Source organism: Symphalangus syndactylus, chromosome 16 (assembly GCF_028878055.3).
Source record: "Symphalangus syndactylus isolate Jambi chromosome 16, NHGRI_mSymSyn1-v2.1_pri, whole genome shotgun sequence".
Classification (NCBI taxonomy): domain Eukaryota; kingdom Metazoa; phylum Chordata; class Mammalia; order Primates; family Hylobatidae; genus Symphalangus; species Symphalangus syndactylus.
This window is the reverse complement of record NC_072438.2, coordinates 31,522,003-31,537,770: the sequence shown is the minus strand read 5'-3', so window position 1 is coordinate 31,537,770 and position 15,768 is coordinate 31,522,003. Positions and strand designations below refer to the sequence as shown.

General features: G+C 39.3%; 1 protein-coding gene across 6 annotated transcripts in view; it reads left to right on the top strand.

Annotated features, from left to right (window-relative positions):
* PPARGC1A (PPARG coactivator 1 alpha) overlaps nt 1–10,778 on the top strand; it is a 339,704-nt gene extending 328,926 nt beyond the window's left edge. For 4 of the 6 annotated variants that reach the window (XM_063619457.1, XM_055246169.2, XM_055246178.2 and 1 more), the window contains one exon: nt 10,685–10,778. In XM_063619457.1, the coding sequence (XP_063475527.1) occupies nt 10,685–10,748 (64 nt within the window). In that variant the 3' untranslated portion in view covers nt 10,749–10,778. Of the gene's footprint in view, nt 1–1,743; nt 1,969–6,943; nt 7,001–10,684 lie in introns of those variants that run through there. The other 2 variants (XR_008651723.2, XM_063619456.1) reach the window with 2 other exon arrangements.
* Nucleotides 10,779–15,768: the final 4,990 nt, after the last annotated feature.

Sequence of the window (15,768 nt, the reverse complement as noted above, 5' to 3'; positions counted from 1 at the left end):
ACTGCACTCCAGCCTGGGCGACAGAGCAAGACTCTGTCTCAAAAAAATATACAGTTATGTTTTACATCATATACCAACTCCAACTGATTGGTAGTGGCTGCCTAGAACTTTGCACTCGGAAGGATTCTCCAGTATTAAGTGGTATCTGTGAGAAATAATGCTATAATTATCAGCAGTGTCTTGTGGGCATCGTACTTGCAAGTGCTAGCATTAAGTTCTATGACTTTTTTTGTTTATTCATGTCTAATTATTACTTCATAGTTTATTTAATTTTCTTCTTTTTTTTGCTGTTGTTGTTGTTTCTAAATCTGTTATTATAAAATTTGCTTCTGGGAAGATTGATGTATCATGATAGCCATCTGGCCCTTGTATTGTTTGCCCAGTTGAGACTATTGCAAAACTGCACCCTGACAGATTTCATGGCAGATAGCATATATCCCACATGGACTGTGAAGAAACAAGAGACTTTGACCTAAGAAAAGAATAAGATATTCAGTGCAAAAATCACTGTTGATTTTACCAGAGCAGTGATACTAAAGACTTCAACTACATTACAAAGACCCTGTTGAGGATGCTTTCAACAGCAAACAATAGCAAACCCAGTTCACAGTGGTTTAAAGCAATATGAATAACTGTTTATCATATCACAGGAATCAGGAGATTGATTATTGCTGATGTGTTCAGTAGCATAATAGTGTCAGGATTTGCAACACTTCAACTCTCTTGGGGTTTTTCTCATGGTTATCAGAGGGATGCCACATCACCAAGTTTCATGTCCACTTTTATGTAAGGAAAAATGGGGTAAGGTAAAGAACCAGTGGCATCCCCTTTTGTCAGTAAAGTAAAAGCTTTCACATATGACCTCTGACCTTTATGTCTTCTTATTTAGAAGCATGTCATATGGCTAACACCGGTTGCAGAAGCAGCTGGGAAAATATATATTTACCTTTACTGCCCTCTGTGGTGGATGAGACAAGGAAGAAGGGTATTACCACTAGTCTCTGTTACGGTGTACCTCTTAGCCTAGTGGCTATCCATACATATCCTTCTTCCTATAGATATGTTTTAACAGAGGCTATTCATCCATGGAAAATAACCACTCACATAATAGCATTTATTTTAGGATCTAGCTTGAAGTGCAGTATTGCTGAGTGATGTACACTCCTTACTATCAGATCCAGATGTGGATGTTCTGGTCTAGTGACTAATAGCTAAAAAACAAGTTATCTGTTCCCTTTATCCAGCATAAAGTGTTGGTGAGCTGGCCAGGCGCGGTGGCTCATGCCTGTAATCCCAGCACTTTGGGAGGCTGAGATAGGTGGATCATCTGAGGTAAGGAGTTTGAGACCAGCCTGGCCAACATGGGGAAACCCCGTCTCTACTAAAAATGCAAAAATTAGCTGGGCATGGTGGCACACACCTATAATCCCAGCTACTCTGGAGGCTGAAGCAGGAGAATCGCTTGAACCTAGGAGGCAGAGTTTGCAGTGAGCTGAGATCGCACCACTGCACTCCAGCCTGGGCGACAGAATGAGATGAGACCCCGTCTCAAAAAAAAAAAAAAAAAAAAAATTTGTGAGGGAACAGGATACCCACAATGAAATCTCCATCTTGGGAAAAGGAACAACGGGAATTATTTACAAATTGCTGGCCTATAACACACACATTAAACAGCAAAGACTTTGCCCTGGCAGTGGAGTAAATTCCTTTATTAGACAATCTGCCCATCCCTGTCTTTTCTAGGAGGATCCCTAGGATCTGGGAGGATTAGGGAGATAAATATGCTAATTTCGTAGATGGCCACACCTGAAGTAAGCTTGGAGAAGATGCTCTTCTGAGGAAGGTACAACTTTCCTAATTTATTTCTTATTCACATAGGTTCAAGGGCTTGGGGGTTAACAGTCAAAGTCTGGGTTTCTTGAGCAACATCATCCTCTCAAAAATGTAGTAACTCTGGGAGTCATTTTGCTTCTGATAATTTCCACATGGGATAACTAAGAGCCAGTACATGTGTAGGCATAGTCTCTAATTGTGAGACATCCTATATCCTAGTGCCTAAGTTTAGGGATTAGTCTAATGGACAACACCTTGTGGAGATATGAAAAATATAGGCTTGTATTGGAAGACATTATCCTGGAGAAATTCTTCGTTAAAGAGCAGATCTTAAATATTGGAATGTTTTTACACTTCATGGTAATTAGCTGCTTACCCAAACTAGCAATCTGTACCCTAAGATCTCACTGCTAAAGGTTTAATGCTTGTCAAAGTATAGGGGCCTTCAAGGATCCATCTCAAGCCTTGTTGCCAACATTCATTTGATTCTTCATTGCCTCCACCCTACCAGGTATTAATATTAAATATTTCATCTATCAACTCTGGCTTATACTCAGTTAGGGCAGCAGAGAAGTATGTTCCTTGGTATGGGGGATCCTGGGACAAAGGCAAACATTTTCTGAGAAAATGTCACATTAGGAAAATGCTAATCAAAGCCTTAAAAAGGACATCAAGTTGTAAATGCCACTTATAAGAAAGTTATAAAAAATAAAGAGAAGGTTAAAAAATAGATTGGTTAGGCCGGGCGCGGTGGCTCACGCCTGTAATCCCAGCACTTTGGGAGGCTGAGGCAGGCGGATCACGAGGTCAGGAGATCGAGACCATCCTGGCTAACAGGGTGAAACCCCGTCTCTACTAAAAAATACAAAAAAAGTAGCCGGGTGTGGTGGCGGGCGCTTGTAATCCCAGCTACTGAGGAGGCTGAGGCAGGAGAATGGCATGAACCCGGGAGGTGGAGCTTGCAGTGAGCCAAGATAGCACCACTGCACTCCAGCCTGGGCGATAGAGCAAGACTCCATCTCAAAAAAAAAAAAAAAAAATAGATTGGTTAGAGACAAAGTATGAATTGGTAGAAAGTGGATTCAGGAGATAATTATGCTAATGTGGACTAACCACTGTGGCATTCCTCTCCTGTGTGTCTTGGCACAGTGCTCTGCCCAGGGGCAGGCCCTTAAGCCATTGACCCATCTTCTATACAAGCCAAACAAGGAAGGGTGAGGAGCAGAAGCCCACTTAATCAAGTACCACCAGTGTAGGCGGGCAAGGGACCAATGACTAGAAGGTCAGCAAAAGCAAGGGGGGAGCAAAAAGGTGCCACGGGCCTCAGAACACAGGCAGGGTCCAGAGTTGAAGAGGTTAGAAAGTTGGCAGAAACAACTCTAGTAATAAGGCTTGAACTTTGATCCTAGGGCAGAAAGTGCTCCATTGTACTCTATTACTACCTCCTGAATGCCAATGAGTTAGGACCACAGATGCTGGGCATTGTCAGAAAGTCTCAAAGCCTTTTTATCATTAAGGCCAAGAGAGAGATATCAGCAAGAACTTTTCCGGATTTTTAATTTTTATCCATTTATTGTCATATTTTTGAGAATACGACATTATGATTATTAACAATAGCTGAGATTGTTGGAGGGACTGCTTACAACATGCCAGACACAGTTTTTAGTGCACTACATATAATAAGTATCTCATTTAACTTTCATAATAATATGAGGGGTTTTTTTTTATTTTAATCATCCTCACTTTATAGAGAGGATACAAGTCTCCATCCTCTTCCTTTACATTCTTTGTACAAACTGTACAGTTTATTAACCCCGTATTAATCAGGGTTCTCTAGAGGGACAGAACTAACCTTGTATTAATCAGGGTTCTCTAGAGGGACAGAACTAACAGGATAGATGCATATAGAAAGTGGAGTGTATAAAGGAGTATTGACTCACATCATCACAAGGTGAAGTCCCACAATAGGCTGTCTGCAAGCTGAGGAGCAAGGAACCAGTCTGAGTCCCAAAACCTCAAAAGTAGACAAGCTGACAGTGCAGCCTTCAGTCTGTGGCTGAAGGCCTGATAACCCCTTGTTAACCACCAGTAAGTCCAAGACTCCAAAAGCTGAAGAACTTGGAGTCTGATGTTCGAGGGCAGGAAGCATCCAGCAAAGGAGAAAAGATGAAGGCTGGAAAACTCCGCAAGTCAAGTCCTTCCACTTTCTTCTGCCTGCTTTATTCTAGCCACACTGGCAGCTGATTAGATGGTACCCACCCAGATTAAGGGTGGGTCTGCCTCTCCAAGTCCACTGAATCAAATGTTAATCTCCTTTGGCAACACCATCTCAGACACACCCAAGTACAATACTTTGCGTCCTTCAGTCTAATCAAGTTGACGCTCAATATTAGCCATCACAAGTCCACCCCTTGTCAACTTCAACCCATACACACTTCCTGAAATAATACATAATCTTCAAATAAAAACAATAATAAGGTCATAATTATGCCTAACATTATACAGCTCTCCTTTGTACAACTGGAAGTGCACTAATCCTTAACCTAAGTGCTATTACATAAAGTTAACAACACTTAAATGTTGATATGAAGTCAATAAATCCTATGTCACATGATAAAGGCAAAAGAAAGGAAATAAAATGAAGATTTTTCTTAATACAACTGTATACATGCGCAAATAAGTTCTTAACAAAAGAAAGAGGAAATACTCATGACAATTACATTCTTCGTTTCTGCAACTGGTCATGTGGTCATAGCTGGTATTGATGACTACCTTCTACTACCCATTCTGATATTGATGATTACCTTCTTCTACTATCCTTCTTCTACCCATTTCCTTCGCCTTCAGCAAACACCTCAGCCAAACCTGACCACCCAGCCAAACCACTGGCTATAGCTCATGAATTAGTATATAATTGCATATCTGGCCATTTCTCCTTCCATGAAAAGTGCACAACCAGTTATACTGCTCAAAGTTCTGCCCAGTGGGAAGATTTCCCTTTGCCACAGTCCTCCAGACCCCAGAATGGTAGCTCCACTGATAGCTTGCACCATGTACCTGGAAAAGTCACAGACACTCAACACTAGCCTTTGAAGACAACCAGGATGAGGGCTGTTCCACAGGGGAGGAGCTGCCCAAGGCTGTGGGAACCCACCTCTTGCATCAGCATGACCTGGATGTGAGACATGGAGTCAAAGGAGATCATCTTGGTGCTTTAAGATTTGATTGCCCTGCTGGATTTGGGACTTTCATGGAGCCTGTAGCCCCTTCATTTTGGTCAAATTCTCCTGTTTGGAAGAGGTGTATTTACCAAATGACTGTACCCCCATTGTATCTAAGAAGTAACTAACTTACTTTTGATTTTATAGGCTCATAGGCAGAAGGGACTTGCCTTATCTCAGATGAGACTTTGAACTGTGGACTTTTGAGTTAATGCTGAAATGAATTAAGACTTTGGGGGACCATTGGAAAGGCATGATTATGTTTTGAAATGTGAGGACATGAGATTTGGGAGGGGCCAGGGGCAGAATAATATGGTATGGCTGTGTCCTCATCCAAATCTCATCTCGAATTGTAGCTCCCATAATCCCCACATGTCATGGGAGGGACCCTGTGGGAGGTCACTGAATCATGGGACTGCGTTTCCCTGTGCTGTTCTCATGATAGTGAATAAGTCTCATGACATCTGATGGTTTTTAAAGGGTAATTCCCCTGAACATGCTCTCTTGCCTGCTGCCATGTAAAACGTGCCTTTGCTCCTCCTTCATCCTCCACTATGATTGTAAAACATCCTCAGCAATGTGGAACTGTGAGTCCATTAAACCTCTTTTCTATATAAATTACCCAGTCTCAGCCATTTCTTTATAGCAGTATGAAAATAGACTAATACACTCTTTTTCTGACTCACTGTCGTCCATCCATCCATGCATCCATCCATCTATTCACTGATTTAATTAACTAATTTAACACATTGATATGCACATTTTTATGCTAGGTGCTGGGAATACAAAGGTGAACAACACTGACAAACTTTCTTCTTTGGAAGTTCACAGTTCAGCAGAAAAAAATCAGACAGTTAATAAATCATCATTTGTGATCAAGTGTGAGGTACAACAAGAGTATGCAAGATACAGTGTGACTTCATCGAAAGGGCACTTAATGTTGTTTATCAAGAGGCAGAACAGACTTTAAGAATAATATCTAAAGTGAAAAACAAATGGTCACTAAGAGCTCACTGAGCAGGGGTAAAACTATGTTCAAGAGCTAGAAAGGTACACATTTCCTACCTGGAACATCAAGTGGGAAAGACAAAAGGATGAGAGATTAAGAAAAAGAGAAAGGCAGAATGCCCAGCTGCAAGGGCATTCTGAAGGGCTTGGACTTTATTTTAATGGTACTAAGAAGCCTTTGATAAGTGTTAAATAGATGAGTGACATGATTTATTCATTTTGCATTCCAGAAGTATCACTCTGGCCACAGTGTGGAGGACAGACTGGATGGGGCAAAGCTGTAGGCAAAGTCATCTGGGATCAGTCAGTTACAGTCACCAGGGAAGAAATAGTAATGGCTTGAACTTTGGCACTGACCATTAGGATAGAGAAAAGTGGATGGGATGGAGAGATATCTAGGAAGTCAAGTCAAGCAGAACTTGTCATGGGCCTTCCATATGGATTGTGTACTATAATGCCTATATTGCTATTCATCTGGAGTAAATATCACTGAATTAAGATTTCATGCCATGTTTGTAACATCTAAATGAGTGACTGGGGGCTTATGAGAAGCCTGTGCCTGCAAAATATATATTTTCATATTTCGTAATACAGGACAAGAGAACCTCTCATTTTAATGAAATAAGCACAATATTTATAGCAAAGGATGGGTTGTATTAGAGCACCAGGAGGCTTGGTTTACACTTGAATTATTTTCCTCCAGTTATGGAACCAAACGGAAGCTCCACTGGGAGGCATTGAAATAAGGAACGCAGCAGGGAGCTTTAGGGGAGCTCTTCCCTACAGTAGTTGTTTATTTTGAAAGAAATGTATGGTAGAAAATATTTCCGGCCACTCAAATTCTACCTTCTGGTTCATGTGACTTTTTTTTTTTTTTTAAGGGAAGGAAGACTTGGAGCCAGATTCTAAGAAAGCAAAATGACAGCAACAACTTGGGACAATCTGGACTCTGCCTGGGTGCCCATGCTAGGCAGCGATGTAGAACCAGAGAAGTCTCATTTTAAAATCTGTTTCACAGACAGAAAGTACATGAATAGAAGCTCCTTTTTCAAATCATATTTCTTGCCTATTGAATTTAACTTTCATCCACTTGAAAAGTCTCATATTTTACTGCCAGTCATCTCAGTCACTATTCAGCAGACTATCAAGAGCAGGTTTTTCTTGCCTGTGGAAGATACTTTTATTGTTGTTGTTTCATGATCTATTCTGTAACATACTCTTATTTCTATCTTGCTCAGGCCTAATTCCCAATCTCTCATCATTTCTGAGCCTAAGCACCTCATGCCTTGTCTTATAAAGAGTTACATCACATTTAAACTGGCATTCAGATAAAGCCAGATATAGAAGCTCTTTCTTGCCATTAAGTTATGGCTCTCATGCCATTGCTTTCTCGTCATTTCCCAGGGAAGAAGGCAGGGTGTTAGAGGCCCTTCAGTGCATAATGGCTTTTTTTCTCACTCTATCATCACAAAGCACTTTCTTAAAGGATGGTGGAGAAGACAGAGTTCCTGTGATACCACCATTAGCTTCTGCCCGGATGACTGGAATAAACTTCCACTATCACTTCTGCCATCCTGCAACACACTCTCTAACCTGCAGCTAGTGGAATTTTTAAAAATATAATCTTCCCTTTTCTGCCCCCTGTTTTTAAGCCTTGGGAACTATTTGAGCCCTTCATAATCTTATCTCCAATTTACTCTCCATAGATTACTGTGGTTTATCCAGACTGATTTTCTGTAAGTTCCCTGGATAGGCTGTGCCATTCCTTTCATCCAGGACTTTCACATATAATTCCGGCTGTCTAGAATAGTCATCCCTTTCCATTCTTCAGGTCTCATCTTAACCCTCATTTACTCTGTTTTTTTTTTCCCTAATTCTTCAGAAGCTCATAGTTCTCTTTATTTTCCTTATCACATCTCTTAACAATTCTGTTTTGTAGTTGCCTGTTCAGTCTGTCTTCCTTGATAGAACATAAGCCTCTTGAAAGCAAGGACTGCATTTCTCACTTTTAAATCATCAGCATCTAGCACCATGACTGCAGTAGAGTAAGAGCTTGGTAAACAATTGTTAACTATTTAGGGTAATAGAAAAGTTCTCAACTTCACAGCAAAAATCCCTCTCATTAATCAATGGAACTACCTAATATTAATTCATTAATTCATGTTCACTCAATAAATATTTTGAACAGTTTATAAATATACCATGGACTATGTTGAGTATTGAGGATATGGAGATGATAAAGATATTTTTTTTCCTCAAGAAACTCTGGGGAAATAGAGACGTAAATGGTTATAATATGATGTAATATATGGCATAATAAATGTATGCATAAATTGCTATGGAACATAAAGGAAGTAATGTTTGTTTACCTGAGCATCTAAAGGGATAGACTAATGTATTTTGTTAGACTGATAACCACTTACACTTCATCAAGACTCAGTTTATGAGTTCTTTTAAGAAGGGGGACGTGTAAGAAGAGCTCATAACTGAGCCTGATGAAGCGTAAGCGGCTATCAGTCTAACAAAAGGAAAAAATCAATTCCTAAAAGGAAGAACCAACACATGCAAAGGATCAAAAATTGATGAGAACATTGGCATATCCAGTAAGCTGAATGACCAAAAATGTGCTTGATGATGGTCACTCATTGAACCTGGGAGGCTAGCAAGGGGCTAAATCATTATGTCTTTTGATGCAAATAAAAAAAATTGGGGGCTACTGATTGATTTTAAGTAGGAGAGAGATATGCTCAGGCTGGTACTCCAGAAAGATCACTCTAGCACCAGTGTTTTAGAAGATGGATTGGAGGATGGTAATATTAGAGGCCAATGAGACCTGTTAGGAAGACTTTTTAATTGCATTAAAAGTATGAGAAATATGGTAGACCTGCTGTATGTAACTTTCTGGCCATATATCTGGAGAGAAAGTGAAAGATTATGAGTGGTTTAGGAGGTAGAACTGCATTGCCAAGGTTTGAAATATGCTGTTCCTTCTTGGATTATTATTTCCTCCTTTCTTTAGCCAAGCCATTGATCCTTTATCATTCAATTCAAGGGTTGCCCCCGGTAAGTTCTCTCTGACTCTTCCACTGCAGTCTAACTAAGATACCACCTCCTTAAGCTCTTATCAAATATATCATGTTGCCTCTACAACATTAAATTGTAAGCAGTTTGAAAGCTAAGAGAAGATTCCACCTAGCAAAATGTTGGCACAGTGACTGGCATAGGGTATATATTCAAAACTATTTCTTGCACTGATGAATGTATGAGTGATTAAATGACTACTCAGAAATGGGAATTTTAAGAAAAAGAACAATTTAGTGAGATTCTCAGGCTTCTTACTGGATGATAAGGAAAATGATAGGATAATCACAGAGGTAGAAATAACAGGGAGAAACAAGTTTGGAGAATAGTTTGGGAAAGGTGACAATGATGACATCTATTTGGAACAGGATGGACTTGAGCGGCTTATGAGAAGAACTCCTAAAAGTGAACTGGTATGAAGTCCAGAGTTGTGACTTATAATTTAAAGAGCGATGGTAGTTTAGTTATCTATCTATAGATGATTAAATCATAGTTTAGTCACCCAGGAGCATTAGGTAAACTGAGAATAAAATGGTCTCAACAAAGAGGCCTGACTATCACCAACATAGTTGTATTTCGTTGGAGAAGAGGTCAAGGAGAACCACAACAAATGTGTGGACACTAATAGTGTAGTTTGGAGAGAGTGTTGCTATAGGAGATAAGAACAGAATACATTTCAGGAAATAGTCAACAATATCAAATATTTCCAAGAGGTCAGGTATTATAAGGGTCAAAAATAATCAGTTCATTTGTTTTGTAATTAGACCATTTGTTATTTATTACTTATAATGATTTTAATGGATTCTTGGGGTTACCACAGAGTTGGTACTGGATTGAAAAATAGTCATTAGAGCCAGTGAGAGTAACATATTCTAAAAACCTTGGTTGTAATAGAAGAGAAATGGCTGGGGTAAAGAAGGAGGAGAAATGAGAAGTGAGCTGGCCGGGCGCGGTGACTCACGCTTGTAATCCCAGCACTTTGGGAGGCTGAGGCGGGCGGATCACGAGGTCAGGAGATCGAGACCACGGTGAAACCCCGTCTCTACTAAAAATACAAAAAAAATTAGCTGGGCGTGGTGGCGGGCGCCTGTAGCCCCAGCTACTCGGAGAGGCTGAGGCAGGAGAATGGCGTGAACCCGGGAGGCGGAGCTTGCAGTGAGCCGAGATCGCGCCACGGCACTCCAGCCTGGGTGACAGAGCGAGACTCCGTCTCAAAAAAAAAAAAAAAAAAGAAAAGAAATAAGAAGTGAGCTACACATTGGAGGGAGTTTTTTTTTTTAATATGGTAAAAGATAAACATGATCACATCTTGAGAATAAACAGTGATTTAAGAGGGAAACATTAATAATACAGGTGGAGGAGATGTTTCCTGAAACAAGGCTTAGGATAGAATGGTATCGAGAGCCCAGATGAAAGAATTAGCATTGCCTGAAAGAGAGTCACATCTCTGTCTGAGATTAGAAGGAAGAAAGGATCAGTACAGGCCTAAGTTTGAATTAAGTGGGGAATTCATTCACACTTGATTTATTCTATTTCTCTAGGAAGAAGGTATCAAGATTATCTGCTGAAAGTGAAGGGGACAGAGGTGATAAAGAGAACTTGTAAATGGTGACTGTTGACTGGCTTCTCTGGGAATTAAACATGGAAGTAAGCAGAGTGATAAACAAAATTATTGTGTAGCTGTGCAGACCTTACTAAAATGAATGAAAATGTATCTACTGTGTATTAGTTTGCACAGTTGTGTGATTTTTTTCAGCATCAGGAAACAGTGTGTGTCAAACTAAGATAAAGAAGGCAGATAATTATAGTGATGCAAGATGGCATTTATAGGGTCACACTTGAGTTTCTAACCTGAGGTTCATGATTCATAGTTTATATACCACCTGAGGAGTAGTTATCTTGTGGACTCCTAAAAAGGAATGCGACAATTTGTCTCTCTCTGGTGCACTCTTACTCTCACTCTGTGTGTGTGTGTGTGTGTGTGTATATATATGTATATATATGTGTGTGTGTGTATATGTGTATGTATATATATACACACACATAAATATATAAACATATATTTATGTGTATATATACATATATGCATATATTTATGTGTGTATATATACATATATGCATATATTTATGTGTGTATATGTATACCCATATATATATGCATTTATACAGAGAGTCCTTAGTTTTCACACAACTTTCAAAGAGTTGTTTTTTAATCTAAAATTTTAAGATTAAAGATTGAAGGAGGAGTATAATAGCTGCTGTTGGATACTACTCAAAATCTGGTAAGACAATTATGATATGATTCTTTCTTTTGGTTTGCATATTTGTAAGGGAGCTACTTATATTCACACACACATACACACACACAAAAAAGGATTAATAGCCAGAATATATAAAGTTTGAAACTCAATAATGAAACAAACAACTCCAAATAGGCTCAATATTTGAACTGACAGTTCACTACAGAAGATATATGGATAACAAATGGTCACATGCAAAGATATGCAACAGTGTTAACCATTAGAGAAATGCAGATTACAACCACAAAGAAACACCACTACCCAATTATTAGAATGGCTTAAATTTAAAAAAAAATAAGTGACAGTACCAAATGTTAGAGATGATGTTGGGGAACTGGAATGCTAATATATTGCTGGCACAAATTCAAAATGACATAGCTGTTTATAAAACAGTTTGGTAGTTTCTTACGATGTTAAACATAATTTACCACACATCTCATCAATGCATTCCTTGGTGTTTACCAAAGAGAAGTGAAGATACATGTCTACACAGAAAACTGTATGTGGATTTTAATAGTGACTATTTATAATTGTCACAAACTTGAAACAATGCCAATAATTGCCAGCTTGTGAATGATTAAACAAATTGTGGTATACCATATGATGAAACACTACTGAGCAATAAAAAGAGAAATGAAGTTCTAAAGCATGAAACAAAATAACTCAAAAGTATTATGCTAAGTGAAAGAAGTAAGACTCAAAAGGCCACAAGACTGTATGATTCATCTTATATAACATTCAAAGAAGGCAAACTAAAGGGACAGACTTCAGATCAGAGGTTGCTAGGGTCTGGGAGTGAGGAAAGGGTATTGCCTACAAAGGAACACAAGAGAAATTTGGCAGTGGGTGGGGCAGGGGGTAGTGATAGAAATATTGTACATCTTGACTTTTGGTGGTTACTTGACTACATAAGTTTATCAAAATGCATAGAAATGTAAATCTAAAAGAGTATATTTTATTATACGCAAATTATATGCCTCAATACATGTAGGAGAAAATAGAGCCCAAAGCACTACAAAAAAGTGTTCCAGAAGGAGAATGATATGACAGTTGCGTAAATGGTTTTGGATTTTTTTTTTCTCAGCATCACCTTTCATATCGAGTTTACTCTCTTTGATACAGCCAATCACACAATTACAGATGCAAAGCACAGAACCCTCTAAGGTTTTCACTGAGAAGAACTCTGGAAAGAGAATCTCCATGTGGTAACAGTGGGAGAAAGAACCCTACTGGTAAGATGAAAATCAATGGAAAACATCTGGGCCCTTCCTATCTAGGGTCTTTTTCCCAATTTATTTTCCATTGAAACTTTGAGTTTTATTAGTAACAGACTCCATTGCCCCATAGAATTATACCCAAACACAAACTTGGCTCCAGGGAGAGATAATCAATTTAGTTCTTACCAATTCCTATTTTGCCTCAGAGAAAAATAGTGGAAATGAGTTTATTAGATCTTGTACGCTGATTAAGGCATGTCTTGATAGGAATGCATGGAGAGTAGGACTATTTTCTTAAAAATAATGAAAAAGAGCTTTAGCTTCATGAGGTCCAAGCAAGGACAGGACCCAGAACTATCAGGCTTTGGCCAACCAGGGAATATCATGAAGGACCTGAGCACATGGGGGAGAAACAAATATGGATGACAAGCAAGAAGAAGTGAAATTGAGACTGGAAATGTACTAAGAATAACATGATAGCAACTTAGTCATTATTGAATCTCTTATAGTACCAAGCACCATAGTGTTTCAGATATATTTTGGGGTTGGAATTAAGGGGAATCTCACTGAATTTCATAGAGTTGAGCTGAATGGCCTCAACTCAAGAAAAGAAAGAAGGCTCTGAGTCATAGTCTCTAAAAGAGTATTTTTTGTTTGTTTGTTTGTTTGTTTGAGACGGAGTCCCACTCTGTCACCAGGCTGGAGTGCAATGGCACAATCTCAGCTCACTGCAACCTCTGCTTCGTAGGCTCAAGTGACCCTTCTGCCTCAGCTTCCCTAGTAGCTGAGATTACAAGTGTGAGCCAAAATGCCTGGCTAATTTTTGTACTTTTACCAGAGACAGGGTGTCACCACGTTGGCCAGGCTGTTCTCGAACTCCTGACCTCAAGTGATCTGCCTGTGTCAGCCTCCCAAAGTGCTGGGATTACAGGTGTGAGCCACCACGCCTGGCCAGAAGTAGGTTTTGCTTATCATAAAAATGGAAGAATCCACCCCAAGAGTGCCTATGGTACCAAGACATGATTCAAAACGTTGTCTCCCCAAAATATGGTATCTTCAAAATGTTGTTGATTATGGTGATGATGGGGTGCCTCATGGACCATACTGTTTCTTCGTAGCCTCAGATATCTATTATGTTAAAATGCTTCAAGGGCAGTATGTTGTTAACAGCTGACATGCTCTGTAAAGAATTCCTACATAAAATCAGTAGCAGGAAGATTGTAGTGAAACCATCTGAAATCACACATATGATAGTTTAATAATAACACCTCCAAGAAGCTACAGCCACTGTTAAACAGGAGGCATGACTCCTTTGACCTTAGTTCCCAGTAAGAAAGTTACCCCTTCCATGAGAGAGGCAGAATGAAATGTTCTCCCATCACTCCTCTGTGCAATTACAGAGTAATGAGAGGAAAGGGGAGGAAGGAAAGGGAGAGGAAGAATATAGGGAGAGAGGTGGGGATGAAGCCATTGCCAGGATAAAATAACACCTAGGTAGAACTTTGCAAAAATATATTGAAGAGATAACAAATTTTAGAAATCACATAGCTAAATAAACAGATGGCCCAAGTAAAACTTAAAACTACTAACGTTTGAGAAAAATCAACTTGGATATGTCCTGGATATAAGAACAGAACAACCTAACGCAGACTGCTATGGGACAAGAGCAGCTCAATTCTCATGAATTGAGGGTTAGTCAAATACAGCCACTGCCAATAGAATGAAATCTATACTAGATTGAACCCAGTCACTGTCAGCTAGGGGTTTTCATCAATTTCTTAGGGAGGAATAATTGGAAATTAAAATGGGAATTTCATTTACATACAATATGAATTTGCTAAATATAATTTTGTTTACATTATACATATGGTTAAACAAGAGTTTCTTTCTGTCACAGTCCTAGCAAATAAATGATGACATACTCAAATCAAGTAATCTGAAGAGTGTTTAATAGAGAAAGTGCTTTCAAAGATATAGGAAACCACAAAGAATAGAGACATATAACCAGGGACTATTAATGTGGGGGTGGTCAGCACACATTAACATTTCTAGGAATAAAGGAGCAGAGAGAGAGAACAGTTACTGGAAGCAAAGGAGAAAAATATAAGGTGAAGATAGGCCCTCTCATTTTCTAATGAGAATATAGCCAAGTCAAGCACAATGACTTAATGAGGAGAGTGAGGAAAACTACATGATTTCTTCTTTTTCCCTTTCCTTGGTTTCTAGCCAGTGCTCCCCATTGGTTGACTCTAACAGGAATTCAGACATTCTGGGAGTCCATTGATGACACTTTCATAGATTAGCCTCCCAAAACAAAGAACAAGATGTGGAAGAGAAGTGAGCAGATCTAGAGAGAAAAAGAGATGACCTACAACATAGTCAAGCCCTCTGGTCCCTGGGCAACCATTTTTGTTCGCTAATATGTACAGCCCAAACAAAGAGACACAAAAAAACATTGCTATTAAATATATCATAGTGAGGGTGATGTCAATTTCTTCATTCTTGTACATGAAACTTAAAACGTTAGCCAACAGTCATGATATAATAAATCAGTAGAAGATAAGAAAGCATAAAGAATCATAATGTTTAGTTGCTTTGGTTTGACTTTAGTGGCTGGTCATAAGGCCTAAGTTGTCCATCATAACTCCCATCTTCTACCATCTATTTCAGGTTCCTCACACCTTGGCTGGATGAGTGGTGACTCGAACCTTTATTTCAGTAGGTCTGTGTCCTTAGTGATCTTGTCTTTGGTGGGAGTTGAGCAGGACACTGGGTAGATTCAGTTTTCTATTCGTTATTACTATTAGATAAGACGTATTAAGAGATGTCCCTAGGGACATTTGATGTTTGAAATCTGGCCTTCCTTGTATTCATTGATGCCAGCAATCCAATGACCCAGGATTAGCCACCTGTGCAAGCATAGACACCCGTGTCTTACCATTGATGTGCAGCTGCATAAGGAACATGAAATAGCTGAGGGGAAGAATCAGCTTCTATTTCAAGAAAATCAGGCTCAGTATCTTGTTGCAGGTGTCTCTCACTGGCATTAGGATCTCCAAATCCATTAAGCTTTTGTATGATTAAATCAGTGAGTGTCATGGGTATTAG